At 37.3% G+C, this 25090-nt stretch overlaps 1 protein-coding gene and 2 long non-coding RNA genes across 4 annotated transcripts in view; 2 read left to right on the forward strand and 1 right to left on the reverse strand.

Annotated features, from left to right (window-relative positions):
- The window catches only part of LOC147584375 (uncharacterized), a 67122-nt gene extending 59057 nt beyond the window's left edge, over positions 1 to 8065 (forward strand). The window contains exon 4 of the long non-coding RNA XR_015249025.1: positions 8003 to 8065. This is a non-coding gene — a long non-coding RNA (uncharacterized LOC147584375). The remainder of the gene's footprint in view (positions 1 to 8002) is intronic.
- A 1018-nt stretch (positions 8066 to 9083) lies between these two features.
- RAB3C (RAB3C, member RAS oncogene family) overlaps positions 9084 to 25090 on the reverse strand; it is a 282400-nt gene continuing 266393 nt past the window's right edge. For both annotated transcript variants that reach the window (XM_086700488.1, XM_025924493.2), the window contains exon 5: positions 9084 to 9508. In XM_086700488.1, coding sequence (XP_086556614.1) covers positions 9321 to 9508 — 188 coding nt within the window. In that variant the 3' untranslated portion in view covers positions 9084 to 9320. The remainder of the gene's footprint in view (positions 9509 to 25090) is intronic.
- LOC147584376 (uncharacterized) lies at positions 9728 to 14424 on the forward strand. The gene is made up of 3 exons (XR_015255398.1): positions 9728 to 9821; positions 13949 to 14036; positions 14148 to 14424. It is a non-coding gene; the product is annotated as an uncharacterized LOC147584376 (long non-coding RNA).

Genomic DNA, 25090 nt, shown 5'->3' on the forward strand with positions numbered 1-25090 from the left:
TCCTTATATTGCTTATACTCTGAGTGGAAGAAAGGTAACCAGTAAAATTGTTTTAAGGGATAGACAAAACATTAAAAAATAGAGAATATGATTTTTAGTTGAAATTATATGAGACTTAGAGTTCATCAAGAAGAAACTGGAATGTAAAGGACTCAGGACATAAATAGATCAGGAAGAAAAGCTAGAGAGCTAGACTACCTCTCCACCAGACTAAAGATTCTTTGGACTTGGTAGGTGAAGTAAGAGAGCCAAAGGGTGACAATTGCACAAGAAGCATACAAAGACTATGGCCTGCTGTGTGCCCTTTTCTTAAAAAGACATCTTTTTCAAGTGCAGTAGGAAGCCTAGCATCTTCTAAGGGTAACAGATGTATTCTTCTTGTCTACCTTGTTAATGCTGTTGAGGAAGCAAGAGCCACACAGAAGCTTCACTTTTAAATTTAATTCAAATCCAGGAGTATTATTACTAAATAATAATAAGTATTACTTTATTAATAATAATATTAAGTACTATTACCAAGGTAGAAAGATGAAAGTTGAGGGAATTTCTGCTACAACACATTGGAACTAGTTTGGCCACAGTAACCTCAGAATGACCAGGAAGCATGTGTAATCTTGGAATCTTGCCCCTGGCAAGATTTTTACCACTGTATCTGAGGGGTACAGGACTATTCCCTAAAAAATGTATTTCATAAAATTTTAAGGAAGACATTTTTGGGTGAGATCTTTTAAAGTAAATTTCTAATGTTCAGTTATTAGACACACATTTTAGGGAAAATTAAATTTATAAATGTTGGTAATTCATAGTGGGAAGTTTGCTTTGTTAAAATTATATGAGTTCATTGAGGGTCAGGACTTTTGTGTATGTATTTTCTTGTAGAGTCATGAATTAAAATAGAGAATAGAATTAGAATAGGAATAGAATAGACAATATAACTGGAAGCCCTTTATTATTTTTTTCTTTCATGTGGATTCTTTGTATTCTATTAGTTTTGTCTACTCAGATAGGTGAGACTCCTGTTAACAAATTCAGTTTAGGAAGCTGTTTGGACCCATGTAAGTATTCCCGGGACCTCACTTGACTTACATTTAGCAAGAGTCTGGAAATGGTCCTGAGAACACATTGAGAAGAAAATATCTAGAAATAGAACTAGGAGCACAATTAGATCACTAAGAGATCTTGAAACTACTAGTAGATCAGCTGTGATGCAAAGAGATTGATGGCTGTATGCTTCAGCATGCCCTGAGGTCCAAGACCAAAGCAAGCCAGCACCGCATCTGAAGCATCACTACACCATGCACCACATATCAAACAAAACTCACAACACTCACACATTGTCCTTTTTGAATGCTCTTAAGCGGTGCTAGTGGGATACCAATATGATCATTGGACCCTGGAGTGCAGATGCAAGGATAAATGGTGTTTGACATTGTAGAGGTGACTTTTTAGTATGTTGGCAGCCATTCTTGATTCTCTAACCAAGAGCTTTAGGACCCTGGAATGCATTCAGTCTGGTATAATACAGTATTTACCCTCAAAGATTACAGTTAGAATTAATTCCTCTGGCTAAGTCCAAATCCACAATTGAGAAAACCATAGCCTGAAATAAAAGTATGTTCACACTCTTTCTCTAGTTCAAGCTCACCAATGTGTCTAGGATTGTAGAAGAGAAAGGTAACAAGAAATGAAAATAGGCATCCTAAGACCAAAAATAATACAAACTGAAAGGAAACAGAAAAAAAAAATACCAGACTAAAGCTGAGAAATTCAGGAATATATTCTCTTAGATATTTATTGTAATCTCCAAAAAATAAAACAAGATAAACCCAAAGAACAAAAACCACTTTCTATACAGAATTCACATACAAACTTAATACCTAATAGAGCACATACAGTTTTTACACAATTTCAATAAAGAGAATTAAAACTTCACAATGTGAATACTTTGTAGCTTTAAACCCAGACAAGAGCTCCTGTGGACACATAAGAGTCACGATATTTGCTGTGCAGCAGTTAGTTTTCAACTAAATGTCACAATCACTATATGAAAGCACTAAGCTGTTACTGAATATTTTCTGAAGAAGAGCTCCATAGAACAGTCACTGAGGAGCCAGAAAGTGCCCGGTTACAAAAGTCTTTGTACATTTCCCAAAATGCTCAGTGGGAAACGTAGAACTACAGCAAAATCTCTGGGCACGCATCTGTCTTGTTGACATTGGATTATACAATGTTTTGTGGTTTGATGCATGGGCAAAATGTCTAAATCAACTGTTCTTATGTGACTTTAAAGCAGTTGATGTTTTGTGGCAGAGTCTGGGGCTGCTCAGCACAGAGGAATATGTCGATGCTGCAACTTGTCTTCCTCATGGGGACAAAACCAAGAGGCTGCCAAACAGGGTAATCTGTTGGCTTTTACAAGGCCAGTTGGGTTCTCTGCAGAAAAGCAATGATATATAGCTGCCCCTTCTGCACATTTCCATTCATAGGGAACATAATGTGACCTTGCCCATGTATTGTCTGGAAAAATCTCATTATCTCATTCTTGCTGGGATCACATTCTTGAGTTTCACTCTTCTTAGAGTTCTCTCTACTCCTCTATCCTGCCATAATTTAGCATTCACATAATATCCTGGTATTTTTTTCCCTGTTCTTCAGTCAGTATGTAGGGGTAGGAACCATACATCTTCCCTGTTTAATTCCCACAGCACTAAGCACATGGTATTCAATAATTGTGATGACTAACGGAACATTTACATATGCTCTTAAATTATTCTAGTCTGGGCTCCCTGCTTACGTTCATCTTTTTTTTCTTCCAATTTGGCACAAAGTCATCCCTAATCTCCCTGCTTCATCCACATTCATTTGACTTCTTCAGTTGGTTTGAGAGCTGAGTATAAATTTCATGCTATCACATTTAAAAATAGGGCCACACATCACTGGTGGTAGCCCAAAGCCATTTAAGATTATTGGCACATCCTCACATGTCAATTTCAGGCAACTGCTGTAGAAAGAATGGAAGGTTTCATATGATGTACAGATGGCCAAGGTTATCTAAAACCAACTGTTTCTCATCACTTTTAGTGAACAAATCATAACTTTTCTTCCTATGGGTATCATCATTTATTTTGCTAACTAAATGAAAAGGCAAAGTACAATATTAAAATGAGTGTTTTGCCTTAAAAATTAAATTGGCATATAGAAACTTAAGGTAGTTGATCTATTTCAAACCTCATGAAAAAAAATTACAGTTTTTGTTAATCCAGCAATGGCCTAATTTTTTTTTTTAATTTTTGCATCTCACTGAAATTCTAGGCCTCTAATTGTAAGATTAACCAAGGGGGTTTGAGGATGAATATATGAATCTATGCTGAAATACCAAAGAAAATTAAGAATTCTGACTTTTGCTTCTCCTCTATCACCAGTGTGGACAATTGAGAATTGAAAGTGAGTAAAACATTAACTACAACCTAAAAAGACATCAATGTTTTAGAATTCCTGGGTTGACAGTGTTGAATTTGCAAACAAAATACAAAATCGAATAACAAAATATACACACAAATGCAAGAAAAATTCTTAGTACACAGAATATGTGATCAACATTTCTGAGAAGAATAAATATGACTTTACCTTATGTGCATATTTTTTCTTAGGTATCTAAATTAGCCTCTTATAAGAGGAAAATTCTGAATTTAAGAAGGGAATGCCTATATAAAATGAATGAACATCGCTTCTGTCTTAAAAATAAAATCCACAATTCTAAAGCGCAAAATTGACATATATTTGCAGATACTAAATGTTTGGTTTTATAGGAAAAAAAGTACTTTAAAATAGGCACAGAGGAGTTTCACATGACACCAATAAGGTACTTACTGTATAAATTGCACCACTAGACAAATACAGCTACAAGAAATAATTTGAATAAGTTACACAGCCATCAAAGCATCTCACACATTCATTATAATTCACTCTTGCACGCTAGTTTATATACACTGAGTAAGTCATTAAATATTGCACTTATTGGCCCATGAACCCTCAATTATGAGGTGTTGAAAAATAGAAAACAAATCTATTTTTATAACATATTTCATGCAACATTTAAGACATTTCAGTTCCACAAACACCATTAAATAGTTGTACATTTGGACAGTCCAACGGTATCACATCACGTCTGACGACAACAATATATTAACAGGAATTACAGGAAGTTTTCATTTAGCACACATCCTAGGGATGATGAAACAATGCATGGAAAACCATCCTACTGATAGAGCAAACAATCCCCAGATTTCACTGTGATGAGGAATATGGAACCACTAGACAGATGCAAGTCATGCTCACGTCCCTGAAAGGCCAGGGGCCTGTATGGGTCACGTACCATCTGTGTCTTTAAGAACAGGATTCATGAACTTAAGCAATCCCTAGCCACAAACATGAATATGGAAATATGGCCATTAAAAAAAAAAAGCCACAGCCAACTCTCAGTTGTCCACTAGGAAGGAAAGTATGAATACAGGTGAAGGAAATACACAGGTAAACCCCCAACTTCATTTCAGCAAATACTTATTGATTGAAACTCCACCAACAATAGTGCTGATGGGAGGGAAGTGGTAGAATTTGATTCTCACATCCTATTCTCAGTCCTGTCAGTCAGTGAGAGGATAGTGCTTTAAAAAATGAAAAAAAAACCCACCAGGAAGTGGAAAAGAGAACCACAACTGGAAAGTTCAGTTCCTTACCAGCTACATGCTCTGACAGAGGTTTGGAAATTATTTTTCTCTAGGATGTTGGCAAAACGTATTTTTCTCTATTATTACTGGAAATTATGTGCACAAACACACAAATAAGCGCAAAGAATCTATTGTGTAGACCTTTTTAAACAACATGTGAGTTACAGTTGGAAAACAGCAGAAGCTCCCTTTTCCCCAGCACTGAGAAAGCACCATATATGAAAATCTCCCTTCATATAAAAGGTATCTGTATGTGTGCGTGTGTGTGTGTGTGTGTGTGCGTGTGTGTGTTGGAAGGGGCCTAAGTGTAAATATTTTAATCTACCAAAGGGAATTAGTTGATTGGAGTGTCCAACATTTCTGTAAAGGTTTTTAAGAAAAAAAAAAAACATTTACTTATGAAATGCTAATAATACATACATATTATTTTAAATAAATATCCCAGACCTGTTTTTGCACCCTTAGGGGATACTGTATTTCTAGAATCTAGAGCCCTTTAAGTGCATCATAGGGAGAAAGAGGTTTTTTTTTTTTTTGTTTTGTTTTTTTCCTGGTCATAAATTTCATCTTTGACCCAATTTGTCTTAATTCATTCCAGAATAGAAAACAGGTTTATGTTGCTTTGGTCAAAAATCACTTAAAATACAAAGCAATCCAGAAAACTGACCCTACCAGTTCAGCTTGTTGGAAAGGCTTCTTCATTTTACTGGTGCACTACTCAAGCACAAGTAGTATACACAAACAGGCAAAGCAAAGCAGTGCTGCAGAGGTTATATCTTCCAGGGGGGTGAATAGAAAGGCCACATGGGTCAAGTTGCTCACATGCTACCCTGACATAGCACTCTGAGTATACACACAAATGAACAAAGAGTTTGAGTTACCAGTCATGCAAACTCTCTAACTTAAAGTTTCTTCAGACAGAAAGACCACTTCCTAAATATACCACACCAGAAATACCTGATTGAGAATTCTAATAGTATATGAAAACTATTCACAAACACTTTTTGGTCTCAAAGGGTTTTAGTCATGACTTGAAGATAAGATTTAGGTCACAGTTTTTCACATGCAGCTACTACCTCAGCCTTAAGATGGCTTGGTAGAGTCTGGATCCATTTTAAACATAGTCTGACAAGTGCCACATGGTCAACCGAGGATGGCATAAGACATACTCATTGTGCAATAAGACACACAGTGGACCAAGCCCATCAGGATGAACGTCTGATAACAGACTACCACATTCCAAAACTACTGTTGCTTTATGGAAGTTCATTTAATAGTGGAGTATTTTTACTTTAAAAAATATTTAATATGTGAAAGTCTATTTTCAGCATAGACTTGGTCAAAATTGGAGGTTTAAATTGGTCCCTGAAAAATGACTGGTGTGATCAACAAAAGGACTATAATGAATCTGGATCAGAGTTAAGTAGGTGAAAGATACATGCTCACCATGTGTTTGAGTGTCTTGTTGAAGTTAGGTTTTAGTTTTGTAGAATTTATCCTTCACATTTATCATAATGATGCTACAGTTTTCTGCTACAACTGAAGGCATCCTAGTTCCCTTGAGAAATAATAATCTTAGCACTTATTTACCAGGCAGCAAAGGGATACTGACTTGAGGTAAACCTCAGCAGGAATTAGAAGAACCTACAGCAAAGTTCACCAAGGCAGTAGAAGCTGTGCTGGAGAGGGGTGCAGCAGCAAAGAAGGGATGGACTGTCCTAACTCAATTGTTCTTAGGTCCCCAAACATGGGATGCCACATTTAAACTGCCATCTTAGGACTTGAGAAATATCATGCACCTTCTTCATCCATTCATGTCCTCTGAAATGTAAATGCCCATCCACTTGGAGGACACCTATTTGGATGAAAAATTTTCCAGTCCAGGTTTGCACTTGAACTAAGAATTTGCTCAACAATCAAGGTTTGTTTCTCAAAGCAATGGCAGGGGTGAGGGTGAGAAGATGGGCATCAGAGAGACAGATTCATACTTGAAACACTAATTGAATTGTATCAAATACAACAAGATGGATGTTTTAAATGAACACACTATGTACTTTTTAAGGTATCTTGATCTTGTAAATACAAATTTACGCCATCGTTAAAAACAATTTGTGGCTATTAAGCTTTTGTGAGGGATGGAGAGAATGTAAGAGGCTGAGTGTGTGTGTATTGTCAGCAAAAAGGTTAAACATTGCAATTAGTGTTAAAAATTTTAAGTAATATAGTTGAATCCTCCAGCATTACCTCTTATGACAAAAAATAATTTTAAAACCAAAATCTGTTAGTAAAATTAGGAATAGAGAATATTCTCTCTTCCTAATGCTTCATAGCATTGAGCTCTGTTACAATTCCCCCTGGAAACTTCTCATTGAAACTCACACCTGGGTGGGAGCTTCAGGACAGAGAATGAATTAGGAAAGCCCCACCTCAAATGAGTTTTGGAAAACAAAGTATCCACAATTCCTTGGCAATGACACTTGGGCATCCCGCTTCCCTGACTGCCATAAATTAGTCAAATTTTGAACTAATTAGTTCTAATTAGTCATGTCTGGCATTGTGAAGTAGGCTCCTGACTTGGTCTTTTGGTCTTAGGGCCAATTTCAGTCAGTTTCTCAGAGAAGGGGTTTACACAAAAGTAAAACTCAGCTCTTTACCTTCTACGTTTCTGACCCTGATTCTGCTCTCCCCTTTAAAATAATACATATAGCCAGGTCCTTGTAAAAGCCATGTGGACTTCATACTTAGGTCCCGGACATCTGTATATGTATATGGGATGGGGCTGTGAGAGAGGCAAGTTTTCCTTGCCTTCTTGCTTGGTATTAGATTATACAACTGAACCTAACAGCTCTATCATTGAACATGGCCATGTTCTAGTCCAGGTAATAGAAATAGTGCACTATCATGCAAATAGGCTTCTGTAGCAAACAAATATGTTTTGATTGCTACTCCCCTTCTCTTTCCCTTCACTGTCATTTCTGGAATTCTTGAAGCTTGTTGGCCCATTAAAATCCAATAAGACATTCTTGTCTTTACTAAGCTGTGGCCTGCCATCTAGGGTGCCAAGGTGGAAATTTATTATCAATTAGTGGATCTGAAGCTCAAGGTGAGAAATGACACTGATAGGCTTAACACATCCCACAGGTAATCTGTAATTTTCACTTTCTTACTAATAATGTATATGACCTAGTTCTTTAGCTTGTAGACATTTATTATCCAATGGCAAATTTACCTATCAGTATCCTTGCTAAAAAGACTTGCACCCAATACTTTTACAGGAACTGTGCATGAAGAGAGGGAAAAAAAAAAACTTGAACATAGCGACCAAAAGACGGGGAAAGTGACTCTACCTAATGAAACTGTCCTTCTACATCTGCCAATCTGTGCCTTCCTAACATCTAAACTGCAAATAATATTGGATGTGCTGAGGATGCCAATTTCTTTCTGGTGCCCAATGAAAAGAGCTGGTGAGATTTGTATGCTTGTTATTCCTATAGGGAATGGGGATATGCATTAGAATTAGGAAGAACTGGATTGAAAAAGACTAGAGATAAACATGGTCTTTTCCTCAATCTTTGAACCATTGGGATATTGTTTAAATTACTTGTATTAGGTACAAGAATGTAGCTGAGGTGTGAACAGAAGGCACTGGTTTGGGAAGCAAGCCTCTATCCTGTGAGAAGAGGGGCTCTAACAAGCTTCAACTTGAGCTTGATTCTGAGCATTGGTGATGGTTTCAGAAAGTGGTGGTGATTTGTGTGTAATGGGGAGCAGTTATTAGGGAAATAGGGGTGAACTCAGTCCTTTGAGTGCTACAGGTATTCCTACCTGTCTTGGTTAGAACAACTGTCATATCATGCCTTAACCAGATGCCTCTCAGGCTGTTGGTGCCCTCAACTATTCAGAATGTTGGGCACATACAGTGGCAACAGTAACCCTGGGTTAGAGACATTGATTATTTAAACAACTAAATTAAGAGGATTGTTTAAATCTAGTTCCTATTAAATAATTCTACTTCTCACACTGGAACTAGATTTAATGTCTTAGAAAATTGGCAAGAGTTTCAAACACAGTACTTTAAGTTCTTTATAGTCAATGGTCTCCTCAGTTATTAATAACACTGAAAAACAGACACATTTCCTGAACGGTAAACTAACCAGACCCATGACGGTCTCCTGAGATCTCCTCTTGTCCACACACACAAACAATTCCTTGTTTATCATCCATACAAGTGAATTGCAAATTTGAACCCGTGGCACAAAAGTCAGTTGTAGTGAAATTACAGTCTGAGGTCCCATCAGTAGCTTAATCTTGAGAAGAAATCTGAAACAAAAAGAGCCTACAAAGACAAGTAACAAATTACATGCAAATACCAGATGTTTATAGATGGATAGTCCTTACAAATTTGAGATCACATATTTGCCACATATTAACACAGGAAATCTCCCACGAATTGAATGCATGTATGAGCCACTGACATCAAAGATTTCCCTCAAATAATTATTAGGCAGTATAAATGAAGGTTAATCAACCATTTATAAATGCTGTTGGTTGGTGATGTGCCCCCCGCCCCGCAGAACTGCCTTTGTGGGGACATTAACAACCACAGTTGGGCTGTGGTGGAGGAGGGGTTTCCTTGAGTCTTGTGTTCTGCTTTGCGGCAGTGATGGCCGGATCCGTCTCCAAACTCTCTGACATTTTGTCACAGATGATATCCACAAGACGCTCAAATGTCTGCTTGACATTAATGTTATCCTTGGCACTTGTTTCAAAAAATTCAAACCCTGGAGGAAACAAAGAGAAACACAGCTTGGTCATTTTACACTTCTGTTGAAAACTAAATGGGACTTGATGATGGTTTTCGCTGGTTGATTGTGTGAGAGAGAAGAGGTGGGCCCAAGATGCAATTTGAACAAATGTTATCATCTTGCTATCAAATTCTTTTGTTCATGGCTGTGTTCCCATTTTATTTTTCCCTATTTTTTTTTTTTTTTTTTTTGCTACCAGCACGGCTGAATGAACACCAACAAATCTCTTTGCAGAAGTTAGCGCAACGTCGAGGATCTGCCACATGTCCTTCCAACTCCTGGGCACCAGGTAGCTTCTTGAAAACTTCTCTAAGATGGATGTTATTTGGCATATCTTTCTTGTCCCATTTCAGATTCTATCAAAGCTTTTAACCTACATGTTTTCCTTAACCTGCAATAGGGGCTACCAAACATCACCAGGGTCTGGTCTGACTCTTTCTGTGTCCGCCCTGCTGGGGCCCCAGGAAAGGAGGGAGGGTGGGCTTTGCGTAAATTTTCAGCATCTAACTGGACACAAGGTGGCACTAAGGAGTCACTGGATTTACCTTAAATTGCTTCAACCTCCTTTCAGAAATTTTTGTGTCCTCTTAGCCCTTCACTGCTTTGTATACCATTGCATCTATCTGTTGGTGCTGATTTTCCTAGGGCTTCTGTCATCTATCAGCAGCAGTGTTTTTACTGACCTCTGGGAAAGGACCTGATACATTCCCAAAGAGATGCCACAATAGCCAGGAGGTACAAAAAAAGGTGGTGGCAGTTGGACACTTCTACCGATGTGTCACTGTACCTGGGCAGAAGCAGCCATAGTTGGCTGTTCTGTACACAATCTTAACACCTATTGTTTGCCTTCACATTCCAGGGGCTCAGCTTGCCTGTTAGTTGCCATGACAACCTCCCCAGTCCATTCAGGGGACTTTGATTTAGGATGTATTGGGCTGGACACAAAAATGCTTTTCTAATCCATTCTGAATTTTACGCCCTATAAATCCTTCTGCTTACATCTGGCCCTATCTCAAAGGAGCCACATGGATTCAGAATGATTAAATCATTTGATTTCATCTCAGCTCCTGAGACCAAAGGAGGAAAAAAATAGACTAATATTTTACATCCATGTCTAAACACTTTAATAACCCAGAATACTTTTTAAAAGTAATATTGAAAGATAAAAAGCAATTCTCTGGAAAAACTTATAATTTAGTTATGATACTATGGAGTTAAATGACTATTTTTGAGCTTGAATTTCACTCATTAAGTATTCTTAAATAGTGGCATTTGGGAATGCACTGGACTTGAAAGTCTCATAAAACAGTAATCTGTGTAAGCTTTTGTCACATGTGATTCCTTTAATCTGGGCTTTGAGACACACCCTGATGCTGGTTTACAACTTGAGGTTAGTAAAATGAACCTAAATCCCAAGAGCCAGAATTCTCTCAGGGGCTTGACCAGGAAAATAACACCATATTACAACAGTCTTCTATAGAAGAGGGTGCCAGGGTATGGTGAGTGGTAAATGCATTATCAGTCAGAAGATGGGAAATCTAGCCTCACCATCAAGTCATGTTTTTGTCAGGTTACTTTTGACATTTGCCTTTCTTAGTTACAGAGCTCAAAGGCTCAGAGTCACAAGGCTCAAAGGAGAAAATATAAAGTGCCAAGTGAACCCAACCCTGCTATGATAATAGTATTAATTAAATATTTGAATGGTTATCATATAACCGGTCCTATTCAAAGAACTTGATATATTGTACCTCCTTTCGTCCGTGAAGTAGGTGCTAGTATTGAAATAATTTCCTGGTAAGGAAACAGGCACAAAATTATCTAGTTCTTTGCCGAAACATTTATTTGCCCAGTTTATAATGGTAAAACTGGCTTTGAACTACTAACCTGGACACTCTCTTGCAACTATTTGGTTTCAGCTGAATTGGGAATTCTATGCTAATCAATAACCATACTCTAAATCTAGTTAATTTTCTAATTTTTTCAATAGTGAAAGCTTATAGTGTAGACTGTGAAACAACTATCATAATGATTGGTACTCTGATACATTGTGCTACATAAGACCGATGGAGGTGGCCATCAGACATAATCTGAGGCATACCTCAGAGATCTTGTCGGTTCAATTCCAGACCACCTCGCTAAAGTGAACATTGCAATAGAGCAAGCCAGATGAAGTTTTTGGTTTCCCAGTGTATATGAGTTTATGTGTCAAAAATGTACATAATTCAAAAATACTTTAAAATTTCTAACCATCTGAGCTTTCAGTGAATATTAATCTTTGTGCTGGTGGAGGGTCTTGCTTCGAGGTTGATGGATGCTGATGGTGTGGGTGGCTGGCAAGACAACAATGAAGTTTGCAGCAAAGATGGAGTCTTGCTTTCACCAACAGCAGTGCATTGCTGTTGGATAACATTTTATGCAGAGAACTTACTTCAAAATTAGAATCCATTCTCTCAATGTTGTCATTTTCCATGCCCAGATCTGTAAGGGGAATCACTATCTATGGAAGGTATAACCTTATAATATAGAAAGCTTGACAGTAGCATTGATTCTTTGATGTTGTGTAAGTAGGCATGAAAACATAACATAGGTAGGTATAACAGGATAGACGGCTCAGAAACAAATCCAGGCATCTATGGCCAATTAATTGAAATAGTCCCACTAGTTTGCTTTTGAAGTCAGATTTTTAAATTCTTTTTTAATCCTTATTTATTTTTGAGAGAGAGACACAGAATCTGAAGCAGGCTCCAAGCCGTCAACACAGAGCCCAACATGGGGCTCGAATTCATGAACCGCGAGATCATGACATGAGCCGAAGTCAGACACCTAACTGACTGAGCCACCCAGGTGCCCCTGAAGTCAGATTTTTAAACTAAAAAGCTTCTGCATAGTGAAGGAAACCATCAACACAATTAATAAAATATGTGCGAATCATAAATGTGACAAAGGATTATCTAAGGATTATCTAAAATATATAAACAACTCCTACAACTGAGTAGCCAAAAAAAAAAAAAAAATCTGATTAAAAAGTGGGCAAGAGGATCATAATAGACCTGTTTCTAAAGAAGACCTATAGATGGCAAACAGGTAAATGAAAAGGGAACACGTGTTGGGCCTTATTAGTCATTAGAAAAATGCAAAACAAAGCAACAGTAAGATAGTCATTTTGAAAGGTGAGAAGTGATAATCTTAAAAAGAAGTTCTGGTAAATAAGTCCAGAAAAGAGAATGCTTATGCACCATTGGTGTGAACTGGTGCAGCCACTCTGGAAAACAGAATTTCTATTTTTAATTTTTTGAGGAACCTCTAAGTGTCAATTGATAAATGGAAAAAGAAAATGGGGTCTATATATATACACAGTGGAATATTATTTAACATTCAAAATGAAATCTTGCCATTTGTGTCAACAAGGATAGACCTTGTGGGCATTATAGTAAGTGAATTAAAGCTTATGGAGAAAGAAATACCATATGATCTTACTTACATGTGGAATCTAAAACAACAATAGAAAAACAAACCGTCAGACACAAAGAACAGATGAGTGGTTGCCAGACATGGGGAGGATTAGAGGTGCATGAAACATCCCATTAGAAAGTAAAGTCAAGCATTCACTATCTTTAAACACCACTGATAGGAATGTATAATGATCCAGGTTTTTGGAAATACTCTGGAATTCTTAACTTGTTAAACATAGTTACAGTATGACCCAGCAATTCTACCACTAGGTATATACCTGGGAGAAATAAAAACAAGTCTATATAAAAAGTTGTATACAAATGTTTACAGCCACAACTTCTAATAAACAACAAAAGAAACCAGCCCTAGTGTCTCATCAACTAATGGATCATCAAAGTGTAGTATATCCATATAATGGGTTATCATTCAATCATAGAAAGTTTTTCTTGAAAAATTATGCTAAATAAATATACATAAAGGACTACCTTTGTATGAATGCATTTATATGAAATGTTCAAAACTGGCAAATCTATAGAGACAGAAAGTAGGTTAGCTGACATGGCAAGTTGAGGAAAGAGAGAATGAATGCTAATGGCTGTGGGGTTTCTTTCTGGGGTGATGAAAATGTTTCAGTTTGATTACAGTAAAGTTGTACAACTCAGAATACACTAAGCCCCAGTGAATTGTACACTCTAAATGGGTCAATTTCATGAGGTAGGAATTACATTTCAATTATACTGTTATACATATTTTTAAAATATGTGTTAAATCAGTGAAAATGTATAATGGCCATAAGAGATCTCTATCGAAATGATTTCCCATGCCCACCACTCTAGGTCCTAGAGAAATTTTCTTTTATAGGCAACAATGTATTAGTACATGTCAATGGCTATACCATGTTGTGAAATGTCATTTGTTTTCAAAAGATGTCATGGGAAATTGAGTCTGTTTCTCCACCCCCAGGAAAATCCTAACCACTATTTGGGGCACTTGGACGGTCTTCAACTTCACTTTGAAAGAATAATCAGAATTGCTATCATTTTTATAGAGAGTAAGCAGTTCCTACAACCATACTGCAGTAATCATTTTCATCTCATTAAAAGTCTATGATTTGTGCTCAGTTTTCTATTCTCAAATTCCTAATAAGACCTTTGATTTCCAGATTCTAATGGCAGTTCTGTGGAACTAGATGAACCAGGGTGGAAAAAAAGGTCATTTTGCTGCCAGCTGGGTGACATGAGGGCCAAAACTCTGGATTTCTGAGCAGCACAATGAGCTGGCAAGTGAGCTCTTTTAAAGACACAATTCAATCAATAAGCAATCAATAAGAACTTGAATATACTTGCCTCAAGAAGTGCTGGAGAAAGCCTTCCAAAGCTGAAGAGAACCGGAACTAAGCCAAAGATTCATATTGCTACAATAAGTAGTCAAATATTCTAGTCCGAGTCCTCATCATTAGCCAGGCCTGACCAGATGGTGGCTTTCTCCTGCTTCATCTGGATTCTTATATATAAGGGTTATTGTATGGCCTTCACAAATCATGGTGGATGTAGAGAAAGTTTGGTGCCTGCCTTTCCTACTCCTGACAGGAGTTTAACATTATCTGTAGGTGAGAGAAGCTCAGCTTTAGCAGTACAAAGGGTAGTGCTACAACTACAGTAGCCCATGCTAGGCTTTATTCCTTTTGTGAAGAAAATCTACTTTATTAACTAACTCTACTGACATCCCCTCCTAGAAAGCACCAAAGTTAGTCAATAAGGTCGACAAGCCTGTCCACCCCTCCTCTAGTGAAGTGCCTTGATCCAAGGCACTTCCAAGTTTCCTCTAGATATGGCTGTGTATTACATTTGGCTACCAAACTGCTAAAAATTACATTTTGACCCAACTTAAAATTCTTATTTCTAGAGTGTCATCACTAAAATGGCAACATAGGTTATTCTTTGCTGCTCCTTCACAAGAACTAACAATTATTCATAGACAAGACACCTTTCGAGAATCCTAAAAGAAAGGGAAGAGGATGAACAGAGACTAACACACAAAGCTAAAGAGAGAAAAACATGGTCAGACAAAACAGACATTAAACTTAAGGGGTGCCTGGGGGACTCGGTTGGGCGTCTGACTTCAGCTCAGGTCATGATCTCATGGCTTGTGAGTTTGAGCCCCGTGTTGGACTCTGTGCTGACAGCTCGGAGCCTGATTGAGATTGCGTCTCCATCTTTCGCTACCCCTCCCCAGCTCGTTCTCTCTCTCAAAAATAAACATTAAAAATAATTTAAAATAGAATATTTATACATCTTCCTTGTCTCCTTACTATTACAAAAGGGTCACTCCAGGAAGGTGTAACCATTGTAAATATTTATGCACCCAACATCAGAGCATCTAAATACATATAGCAAAACAGAGCTAAATGGAGAAATAAATAATACGAGAATAGTTGGGGTCATTGATACTCTAAACAATGGATAGTTCTGCCAAACAGAGCAGATTAGAACACGACAGAATAAATAGATCTTAACAGCAGAATATTATTCTTCACAAGCACACATGATATATTTTCTATTATAGAGTATATGTTTCTATTATAGAGTATATGTTGAGACCTAGCAAATTCAAGAAGACTGAAATCATATCAAATATCTTCTCTGACCACAATAGTATAAAGTAGAAACCAGTAACAAGAAGAATACTAGAAAAGTCATGAATACATGGAAATTAAACTGAACATAAAGGATCAAAGAAGAAGTTAAAGTGGAAGTAACAAAGCATCTTAAGACAACCAAAAATAAAAACACACCATACCAAAACTTAAGGGATGTACTAAAAGTAGTCATAAAGGGAAATTCATTGCAGTAAATGCACACATTGAGAAATAAGAAAACTTGCAAGTGAAACCAAGCCCCAGGTTAGCAATAAAGATTACAACAGAAATAGAGAACAAGAAAACAATAGAAAAAGTTAACAAAATTAAAAACTTCCTCTTTTAAAAGAAGCAAAATTGGCAACTCTTTAGACTAACCAAGGATAAAGCACCCAAATCAAAAACAGTGTAAAGTAACGAAGACATTACAGCTTCTACCACAAAAATACAAAGAATGTTAATAGACTGTTGTGAGCAACTATATGCCAACAAACTGGACAATGTAGAAGGAATTCTTTGGAACATGCAAACTACCAAGACTAAATCAGGAAGGACCTGCACACACCAACTACTAGAAAGGAAATGGGTTTTTCTTCATTTGAATCAGTAATCAAAAACATGCCAATACAGGATGGCTTCTCTGGTGAGTTTTACAAAACGTTTGAAGAGTGAAGAGCAATCCTCCTCAAACTCTACAAAAAAAATTGAGAAAGAGGGAACACTCCCAAAGTTATTTTATGAGGCCAGCATTACCTTAATACAAAAGCACAAGAAGGACACAACAACAAAAGGAAACTACAGGCCAATATCCCTCTAGTATATACATGCAAAATTCTCAATAAAATAGCAAATGCATTCAGCTCAACATTAAAATAATCACTGACCATGATAAAATAGTATATATCCCTGAGATAGGAGAATGGTTCAACAAATTAATATATTAACACAATGAAAGAAAAAATAGGATCATCTCAAAAGATGCAGAAAAAACATTAGACAAAATTGAACACCCTTTCATGATAACACATTGATATGCTGAGGTACATTCCTTCCTGTATCTAAAGGCCACATAAGCCCACAGCTAACATCATACTCAATGGTGAAAGACTGAAAGCCTTTATTCTGAGATCAGGAACAAGAAAACTGTTTCCACTCTCACCCATCTTATTCAACATAGTACCTCAAGTTCTAGACACAGCAATCAGACCAGAAGAAAATCCTGACTCCACCAAAACTGTTAGATTTAAATTCAGTAAACAATGAAAAATCAGTAGTGTTCTTATAGGAATAAACTGTCTGAAAAATAAAATGATCTAATTTACAATAGCATCAAAAACAATAAAACACATAAGATATTTAAGGAAGTTTAAGAGCTCTCTTCTAAGAAAATGATGAAACAAAGAAAACACAAAGTAAAAGTATCCTATGTTCATTAATTTTAAAAACATTGCTAGAATGTCAATAATACCAAAAGCAATCTATAGATTCAGAACAGGATAGATTCAGTATAGGATTCCAGTAGCATTTTTTACAGAGGTGGAAAAATGATTCTAAAATTTATATGTATTCACAAAAAAATCCTGAATAAGCAAAGTCAACCTGAGAATAAAGAACAAAGCAGAAAACAGCACAATGATTTCAAATTATACTATAAAGCTATTATCTTCAAAACAGTATGTTTCTCACATACAAATAGTCACAGAGAACAGTGGAACAGAACTGAGAAGCTCTTTAAAACACAAATCTAATCAATTAGTATTTGACAAGGGAGCCAATACTCCATGGAGAAAAGACTGAAAAATGTACTATCTTATACCACTCACAAAAATTAATTTGAAATGGATGAATGACTTAATTATAAGACCTCAAACTGTAAACCTCTTAGAGAAAACATGGGGGAAAAGTTCTTGACATGGGTCTCAGCAATAATTTTTTGGATATGACACAGCACAAGCAACCTAAGCAAGAACAAACAAAACATCAAACTAAAAAGTTTCTGCACAGCTAACAATGAACAAAATGAAAATCCAATCTATCGAATGGGAAACAATATGTTTATAAATCGTATCTGATGGGGGCTAATACACAAAATATACAAAGAACTCAAAGTTCAAAAGCGAAAAGACAATCTGATTAAAAGTTAGAGAACAACTCAAAAAGATATTTGAAGAAGATATATGAGTGGCCAACTGATACAAGAAATTATGCTCAACATCATCAATCACTATGGAAATGCAAATGAATTCCACAGTGAGGTATCCCCTCACACCTGTTAGAGTCGGTAGATCAGAAAGATAAGAATTAACAAATGCTGGTTAGAATGTGGATAAAAAGGAACCATTGTACACTGTTATTGTTGGTGGGAATGCAAATGAGTGCAGCCATATGGAAAACAATATGGGGGTTCTCCCCAAAATTAAAAATAGAATTACTATATGATCCAGCAATTTCATTTCTAGATATTTATTTGAAGAAAACAAAAACACTAATTTGAAAATATGGATATACCTCCATGTTTATTGCAGCATTATTTACAATAGCCAACACATGGAACAACCTAATTATCCATCTGTGGATCATGGATAAAGAAGTGGTGGTGGTGGTGTGTGTGTGTGTGTGTGTGTGTGTGTGTAATATTATCCAACCATCAGCAATGAAGAAATCCTGCCATTTGAGGCAACATGGCTGGACCTTCAAGACATGATGCTATGGGAGGAGTTACAAAGACAGGAAAGTAGGGAGACCCCGGGCTTTCCTCGATCCTCAAACACAGTGGTATTGAGGTCAGATCATTTGAAACACCTAGGATGTCAACTTGCAGAGTGGCAGAAAAATTTCCACAGTTGAAGTGAGATAGCATGGTACCTGTGAAGTGTGTGGAAGTGAATTAGAGAAGAGAAAAATGGCGGTGCTGTGGAGGGGTAGGGATCCCCTGCCATAGACAGACAAAAGGCAGAGAAAGAGAGAAGGGTTGAGAACAGTGGCATTTAGTTTCCAGGAGAGGAAAACCTCTCTGGACCATGGACCGGGGAACAAAAAGTACTGGGTGTTACAGGGTATTTTTTGCAAACAGTGTTTAGAGGTCAAGCTCTCAGGTTTTGTAAGTACTTGAATTTCCTTGGAGTGGAGCTGTGGTGCTCCTGGGGTAGGGGGAGCTGGCTCCAGGGTACATAGTGTGGTGTAGAGATCTCTAGGTGTGTTGGGAGAGAACATTCCCCTTCCTGGAGTACTTTTGGAACAGGGTGTATTGCCTCTCCAAGGACAAAAGACCATGTAATCACCAGCGAAATGCTTTTCATCACCAGGGAGACAGAGATGCACCCAGAGGGAATATAAAATTTGCTTCTTTTAGCGGTGCTACACCAAACATTCTTCACACCATGCAAGTCTGTGACTGGTTTTCTGGAACAAAGGATTTCAGACAAAGCATGGAGAATCTCTACTCTGGAGTATGTGGGTAGATCCTTGCAGTGCTGGGTCCTTTAAGACTTTGGGTTTTGAATCCCAGTCACATGTCCAAAAAAAAATGCAGGAGAGTTGTGGCACAGGGTGAGCTGACTGTCCATGCTATTGAGTGAGGGTTCCCTGAATAGTGGGGGTGTGAGATACCCAGTAGGGATGAGAGATTGAGGTGGTGCCATTCCCCCCACCCATGCCAACATGGTGGGACTTCAGAGAGCAATACAGCAACCCCTAGCAGAGGCAGAACCCATATATACCAAACCGCACCCCTCTGTGCCTGGCAATTGCTTATGTACTGGGGCAAGACAGACTCTGAGCCAACACAGCAGGCCTCTCCTCCAGAAGATCAGCATAGCCAGCACCTGGGATACATTAAGTCTACTAAAAGTCGAGTGGTTCACAACACCTGCACCTGTTCTGGTAGGAATAGGCTTACTTTTTTTTCCTTTTGGAATCAGGCTCATAGTTTCTTGGGTTTTGCATTTTCCTTTTTTTTTTTTTTTGATCAGACATTTCCCTCCTTTTTCCAGGCTTATTTCAACAAAAAAATCAAAGCACACCTAGTTAAAGATCCAAATACTCTCCACTGCAAACAAGGATGAACTCTGCAAATGACTGACCAGTGGCAAAGAGCAGACAATATGCAAGAACAGAGTGCATACAGCCTACACCAGAAACATTCTGAGAAGTGCCAGTCCTTAGAGAATGTATGACCCCTTTTAAATATAGCATTACTCTCAGGTGCAGGAAACATAACATTATTTTAAAACAAGCAAAAGATAGAAACTTAGCCAAAAGGACAAGAGAAGGAATTCTCCCCAAAAGAAGGTTGAGAAAATGTCACAGCCAGGGACTTGCTCAAAACAGATATAAGCACTATATCTGAACAAGAATTTAGAATAGCAGTCAAATGACCCCATTGGTTGGGCTTGAAAACAGCACAGAAGACGTGTGAAGAATCCTTGCTGCAGAGTTCAAAGACCTAAAAACAAATCAGGAAAGTTGAATCAACCACAAGAAAAAAAAAAAAAAAGGAAAGCCCTTAAATACTTGGGGGTTAAAGAACATCCTAGTAAAGAATGAAAGGGTTCACCAGGAAATTAAAGAAAATATTAAAAAATACATGGAAGCCAATGAAAATGAAAACACAACAGTCCAAAACATTTGCTATGCAGCAAAGGCAGTCCTAAGAGGAAAGTACATAGCACTTCAGACCTATCTCAAGAAGCAAGAAAGGTCCCAAATACGCAACTTAACCTTACACCTAAAGGAGCTAGAAAAGGAGCAGCAAATAAAACCTAAAGCTAGCAGAAGAAGGGAAATAGTAAAGATCAGAGCAGAAATAAATAATATATAAACAACAAAAACCAGTAGAAGAGATCAATGAAACTAAATGCTGGTTCTTTTAAAGAACCAAAAAAAAAAAAAAAAAAAAAAAAAAAAATTGATCAACTCCCAGCAAGACTTATCAAAAAGAAAGGAGAGAAAACCCAAATAGATAAAATCACGAATGAAAGAGGACAGATCACAGTAATATCACAAAAATGCAAACACTTATAAAACTATGGGCAAACTGAAAGAAATAGACAAATTCTTCGGCACTCACACACTACTAAAACTGAAATGAGAAGAGAGAAAATTTGAACAGGCCCATAACCAGCAAAGAAATTAAATCAGTCATCAAAAAATCTCCTAACAGAAGTCCTGGACCAGATGGCTTCCCAAGGGGAATTCTACCAGACATTTAAAGAAGAATTAGTATTTACTCTTCACAAACTGTTCCAAAAAATAAAAATGGAAGAAAAGCTTCTAAACTCACTCTATGAAGCCAGCATTACCTAATTCCAAAACCAGACAAAGACTCCACTAAAAAGGAGAATTACAGGCCAATATCTCTGATGAACCTGGAAATGGAAAATTCTCAACAAGGTACTAGTAAATCAAATTCAACAGTACATTAAAAGAATTAATCAAGTGGGATTTATTCCTGGGCTGCAGGACTGGTTCAGTATTCACAAATCAACGTGATAGACCACGTTACTAAAAAAAAAAAAAAAAAAAAAAAAAAAAAAAGGATAAAAACCATATGATTCTCTCAATAGACACACAAAAACAGCATTGACAAAACAGAGCATCCTTTCTTGATAAAAACCCTCAACAAAGGGGTAGACGCAACATTCCTCAACATCATAAAGGCCATATATGAAAGGTCCACAGCTAATATCCTCAGTGGGGAAAGACTGAGAGCTTTACCCCTAAGGTCAGGAACACGACAAGGATGTCCACTCTCACCACTGTTGTTCAACATAGGACTAAAAGTTCCATCCTCAGCAATCAGACAACAAAGAGAAATAAAAGGCATCCAAATTGGCAAAGAGGAAGTCAAACTTTCATTTTTTGCAGATGACATGATACTCTACATGGAAAACCGAAAGAGTCCATCAAAAAAATTGATAGAACTGATAAGTGAATTCAGCAAAGTTGCAGGATATAAAAGTAACATACAGAAAATGGTTGCATTTCTATACACCAATAATGAAGCCGCAGAAATATCAAGCGATTGATCCTATTTACAATTGCACCAAAAACTGTAAGATACCTAGAAATAAACCTAGGGGAGGTAAGGGATCTATAAGTGAACTACAGAAAGCTTATAAAGGAAACTGAAGAAGACACAAACAAATGGGGAAATATTCCATGCTCATGGATTGGAAGAATAAATATTGTTAAAATGTCTGTACTACCCAAAGAAATCTACATATTGACTATAATTCCTATAAAAAAAAAAAAACCCACCAGCATTCTTCACAGAGCTGGAGCAAACAATCCTAAAATTTGTATGGAAACAGAAAAGATGGTGAATAGCTAAAATAATGTTGAAAAAAGAAAACCAAAGCTGGAGGCATCACAATTCTGGACTTTAAGCTATATTACAAAGCTGCAATCATCAAGGGAGTATGGTACAAAAACATAGATCAATGGAACAGAACAGTGAACCCAGAAATGGATCCACAAATATATGGCCAACTAATCTTTGACAAACCAGGAAAGAGTACCCAATGGAAAAAATACAGCCTCTTTGGCAAATTTTGCTGGAAAAACAGGACAGTGACATGCAGCAGAATGAAACTGGACCACTTTCTTACACCATATACAAAAAAAATTCAGAATGGATGTAAGTCTTAAATATGAGATAGGAAACCATCAACATCTTATATGAAGGAGAAGACAGGAAGCAAACTTTTTGACCTCGGCCAGTGACAAGGAAAATGAAAATGAACTATTGGGACCTTGTCAAGATAAAAAGCTTCTACACAGTGAGGGAAACAGTCAACAAAACTAAAAGGCAACTGATGGAATGAGAGAAGTATTTGCAAATGACATACCAGATAAAGGGTTAGTATCCAAAATCTATAAAGAACTTACCAGACTCAACACCCAAAAAATAAGTAATCCAGGGAAGAAATGGGCAAAAGACATGAATAGACACTTCTCCAAAGAAGACATCCAGATGGCCAAATGACACATGAAAAAATGCTCAACATCACTCATCATCAGGGAAATACAAATCAAAACCACAATGAGATACCACATCACTCCTGTTACCATGGTTAAAAATGAACAATTCAGGAAACAACAGATGTTGGCAAGAATGCAAAGAAAGGGGAGCCCTTTTCACTGTTGGTAGGAATATAAACTGGTACAGCCACTCTGGAAAACAGTATGGAAGTTCCTCATAAAATTAAAAATAGAGCTACAGTATGACCCAGAAATTGCACTACTAGGTATTTACCCAAAGGATACAAAATCCTAATTCGAAGGGACACATGCACCTTAATGTTTATAGCAGGGCTATCAACAATAGCCAAATTATGAAAGAGCCCACTGTTCATCAACAGATGAATGGATAAAGATGTGGTATACACACACACACACACACACACACTGGAATACTACTCAGCAATCAAAAGGAATAAAATCTTGCCATTTATAACAATGTGGATGGCACTAGAGTGTATTATGCTAAGAGAAATATGTCAGGGAGAAAAAGACAATATATGATTTAACTCATATGTGGAGTATAATAAACACAGCAGATGGACACAGGGGAAAGGAAGGAAAAATAAGATAAAAACAGAGAGGGAAGCAAACCATAAGAGACTCTTAAATACAGAGAACAAACTGAGGGTTGCTGGAGGGGGAGGTGAGTGGGGGGAAGGGTTAAATGGGTGATGGGCATTAAGAAGGGCACTTGTTGGGATGAGCACTGGGTGTTACATTACAAATGGTGAATCACTGGGTTCTACTCCTGAAACCAATACTATACTGTATGTTAAGTAACTTGTCTTTAAATAAATATATAATTCAATAAAAGACATAATGCTTAATGAAAAAAATTCTGTATGATCTCACTTATATGTACAATTTGAAACAATAACTCACAGAAAAAGTGATCACCTTTGTGTTTACTACAAGTGGTAGATGGGTAAGGGGGAATTGGATGGAAGTGATAGAAACATAAACTATTTATGAGACAGATAAGTACTAGGGATGACATATAACCTGATGATGACAGTTAACAACAATCATGTTTCAGAGAGCAGTTTTACAAGAGTATACCTGAAGAGGTCTCATCACAGGATAAGTTTTTGCTTTTTTTACTTTTTATGTATGACATGGTGGATGTTCACTAAACTTTTTGTGGTAATCACTTCACCATATACATAACTCAAATGTTGTGCACCTTAAACTTAGTGCTCGGGGCACCTGGGTGGCTCAGTCAGTTTAAGTGTACAACTTCAGCTTGGGTCAAGATCTCATGGTTCATGGGTTGGGGCCCTGCATCGGGCTCTGTGCTGACGGCTCAGAGCCTGGAGCCTGCTTCAGATTCTGTCTCCCTGTCTGCCGTTCACTGGCTCACTCTCTCTCTCTCAAAAATAAATAAATAAAAAACATTAAAAAACCCATTTAAAATAAACTTAGTGCTCAATGTCAATTATGTCTCAAAAAAAAATAAATAACCTGGAAAAACATTTCTAATTTCCAGTGGTTAAAAATTAGCCAAAAGAATGGAGAACGGTAATGTCATTCTTTTCCCTTTGATTTACAACTAACTGGATATCCATGACCATACAAAAGTGCCACCACACAGCACACCAGGAAGCCTCCACCTTGCCCGCCACAAAATCCATCCATCTGTATACCTGAAAGTGGGTGGACTGTATCTCAAAGGAGTCTATAGAGCCAGGGGAGGGCAGCACTCCCCTAGATACTTTTACTGGCAGAGGAGATAGAGGGTGAAGACGCTGTGTGAGAATATGTCCACCTCTGCCTGCTCTAACTGAAGGGACCTACTGCTCTCTCCCAGGAGAGCACGCAGTGACTGATGGGGAAGGAAAGGAAAGTGAAGACAAAGAGAACTGAAATAAAGCATCTCCTAGTGTTTGCCCTAGGATTCTGGCAAAAGGACTGCCCATGGACCTCTAGGAACACCCATATAATCTGCCAGCACCCTTTTTATTTTGTTTTGTTTCTCCACCAGCATTTTTATTTCATTTTTTTTATGTGCACACTCCCAACCTTAACTGCCAGTCCATTCTGGCAAGAGAAACTAAAAACCTGTGCTATAGTGCCACCTTCTGGAAAATGAAACAAAACAAAAATGATAATTTTTTATGTAAAATGCTGCTACTGCTGCATTCAAAGTAGTAAACACCTTTCTTATTTAGGTTGGCAGAAATGTGCTACCAAAAAAAAATAACAATTCTCCAGCATCCCACACCAAAGGTATGGACTATTGAAGTATAACTAATAGCTCAAAAAAGCTGTTATGAAGTATTTCAACAACCCACAAGAGAACTCAGAAAGGTGGCATAGTGATCTCATAAGTGAGATTACAGAAGAGACAGAGTACTTTTCCAAAGAAATTGAAAGTCTAAAAGCAACCCAAGAGAAATGCTGGAGCTGAAGAACTGGATAAATGAAGAAAGTATTACAAAGGGTTG

The sequence above is a fragment of the Puma concolor genome, chromosome A1 (assembly GCF_028749965.1).
Source record: "Puma concolor isolate L17-30 chromosome A1, mPumCon1.1.hap2, whole genome shotgun sequence".
Classification (NCBI taxonomy): Eukaryota; Metazoa; Chordata; class Mammalia; order Carnivora; family Felidae; genus Puma; species Puma concolor.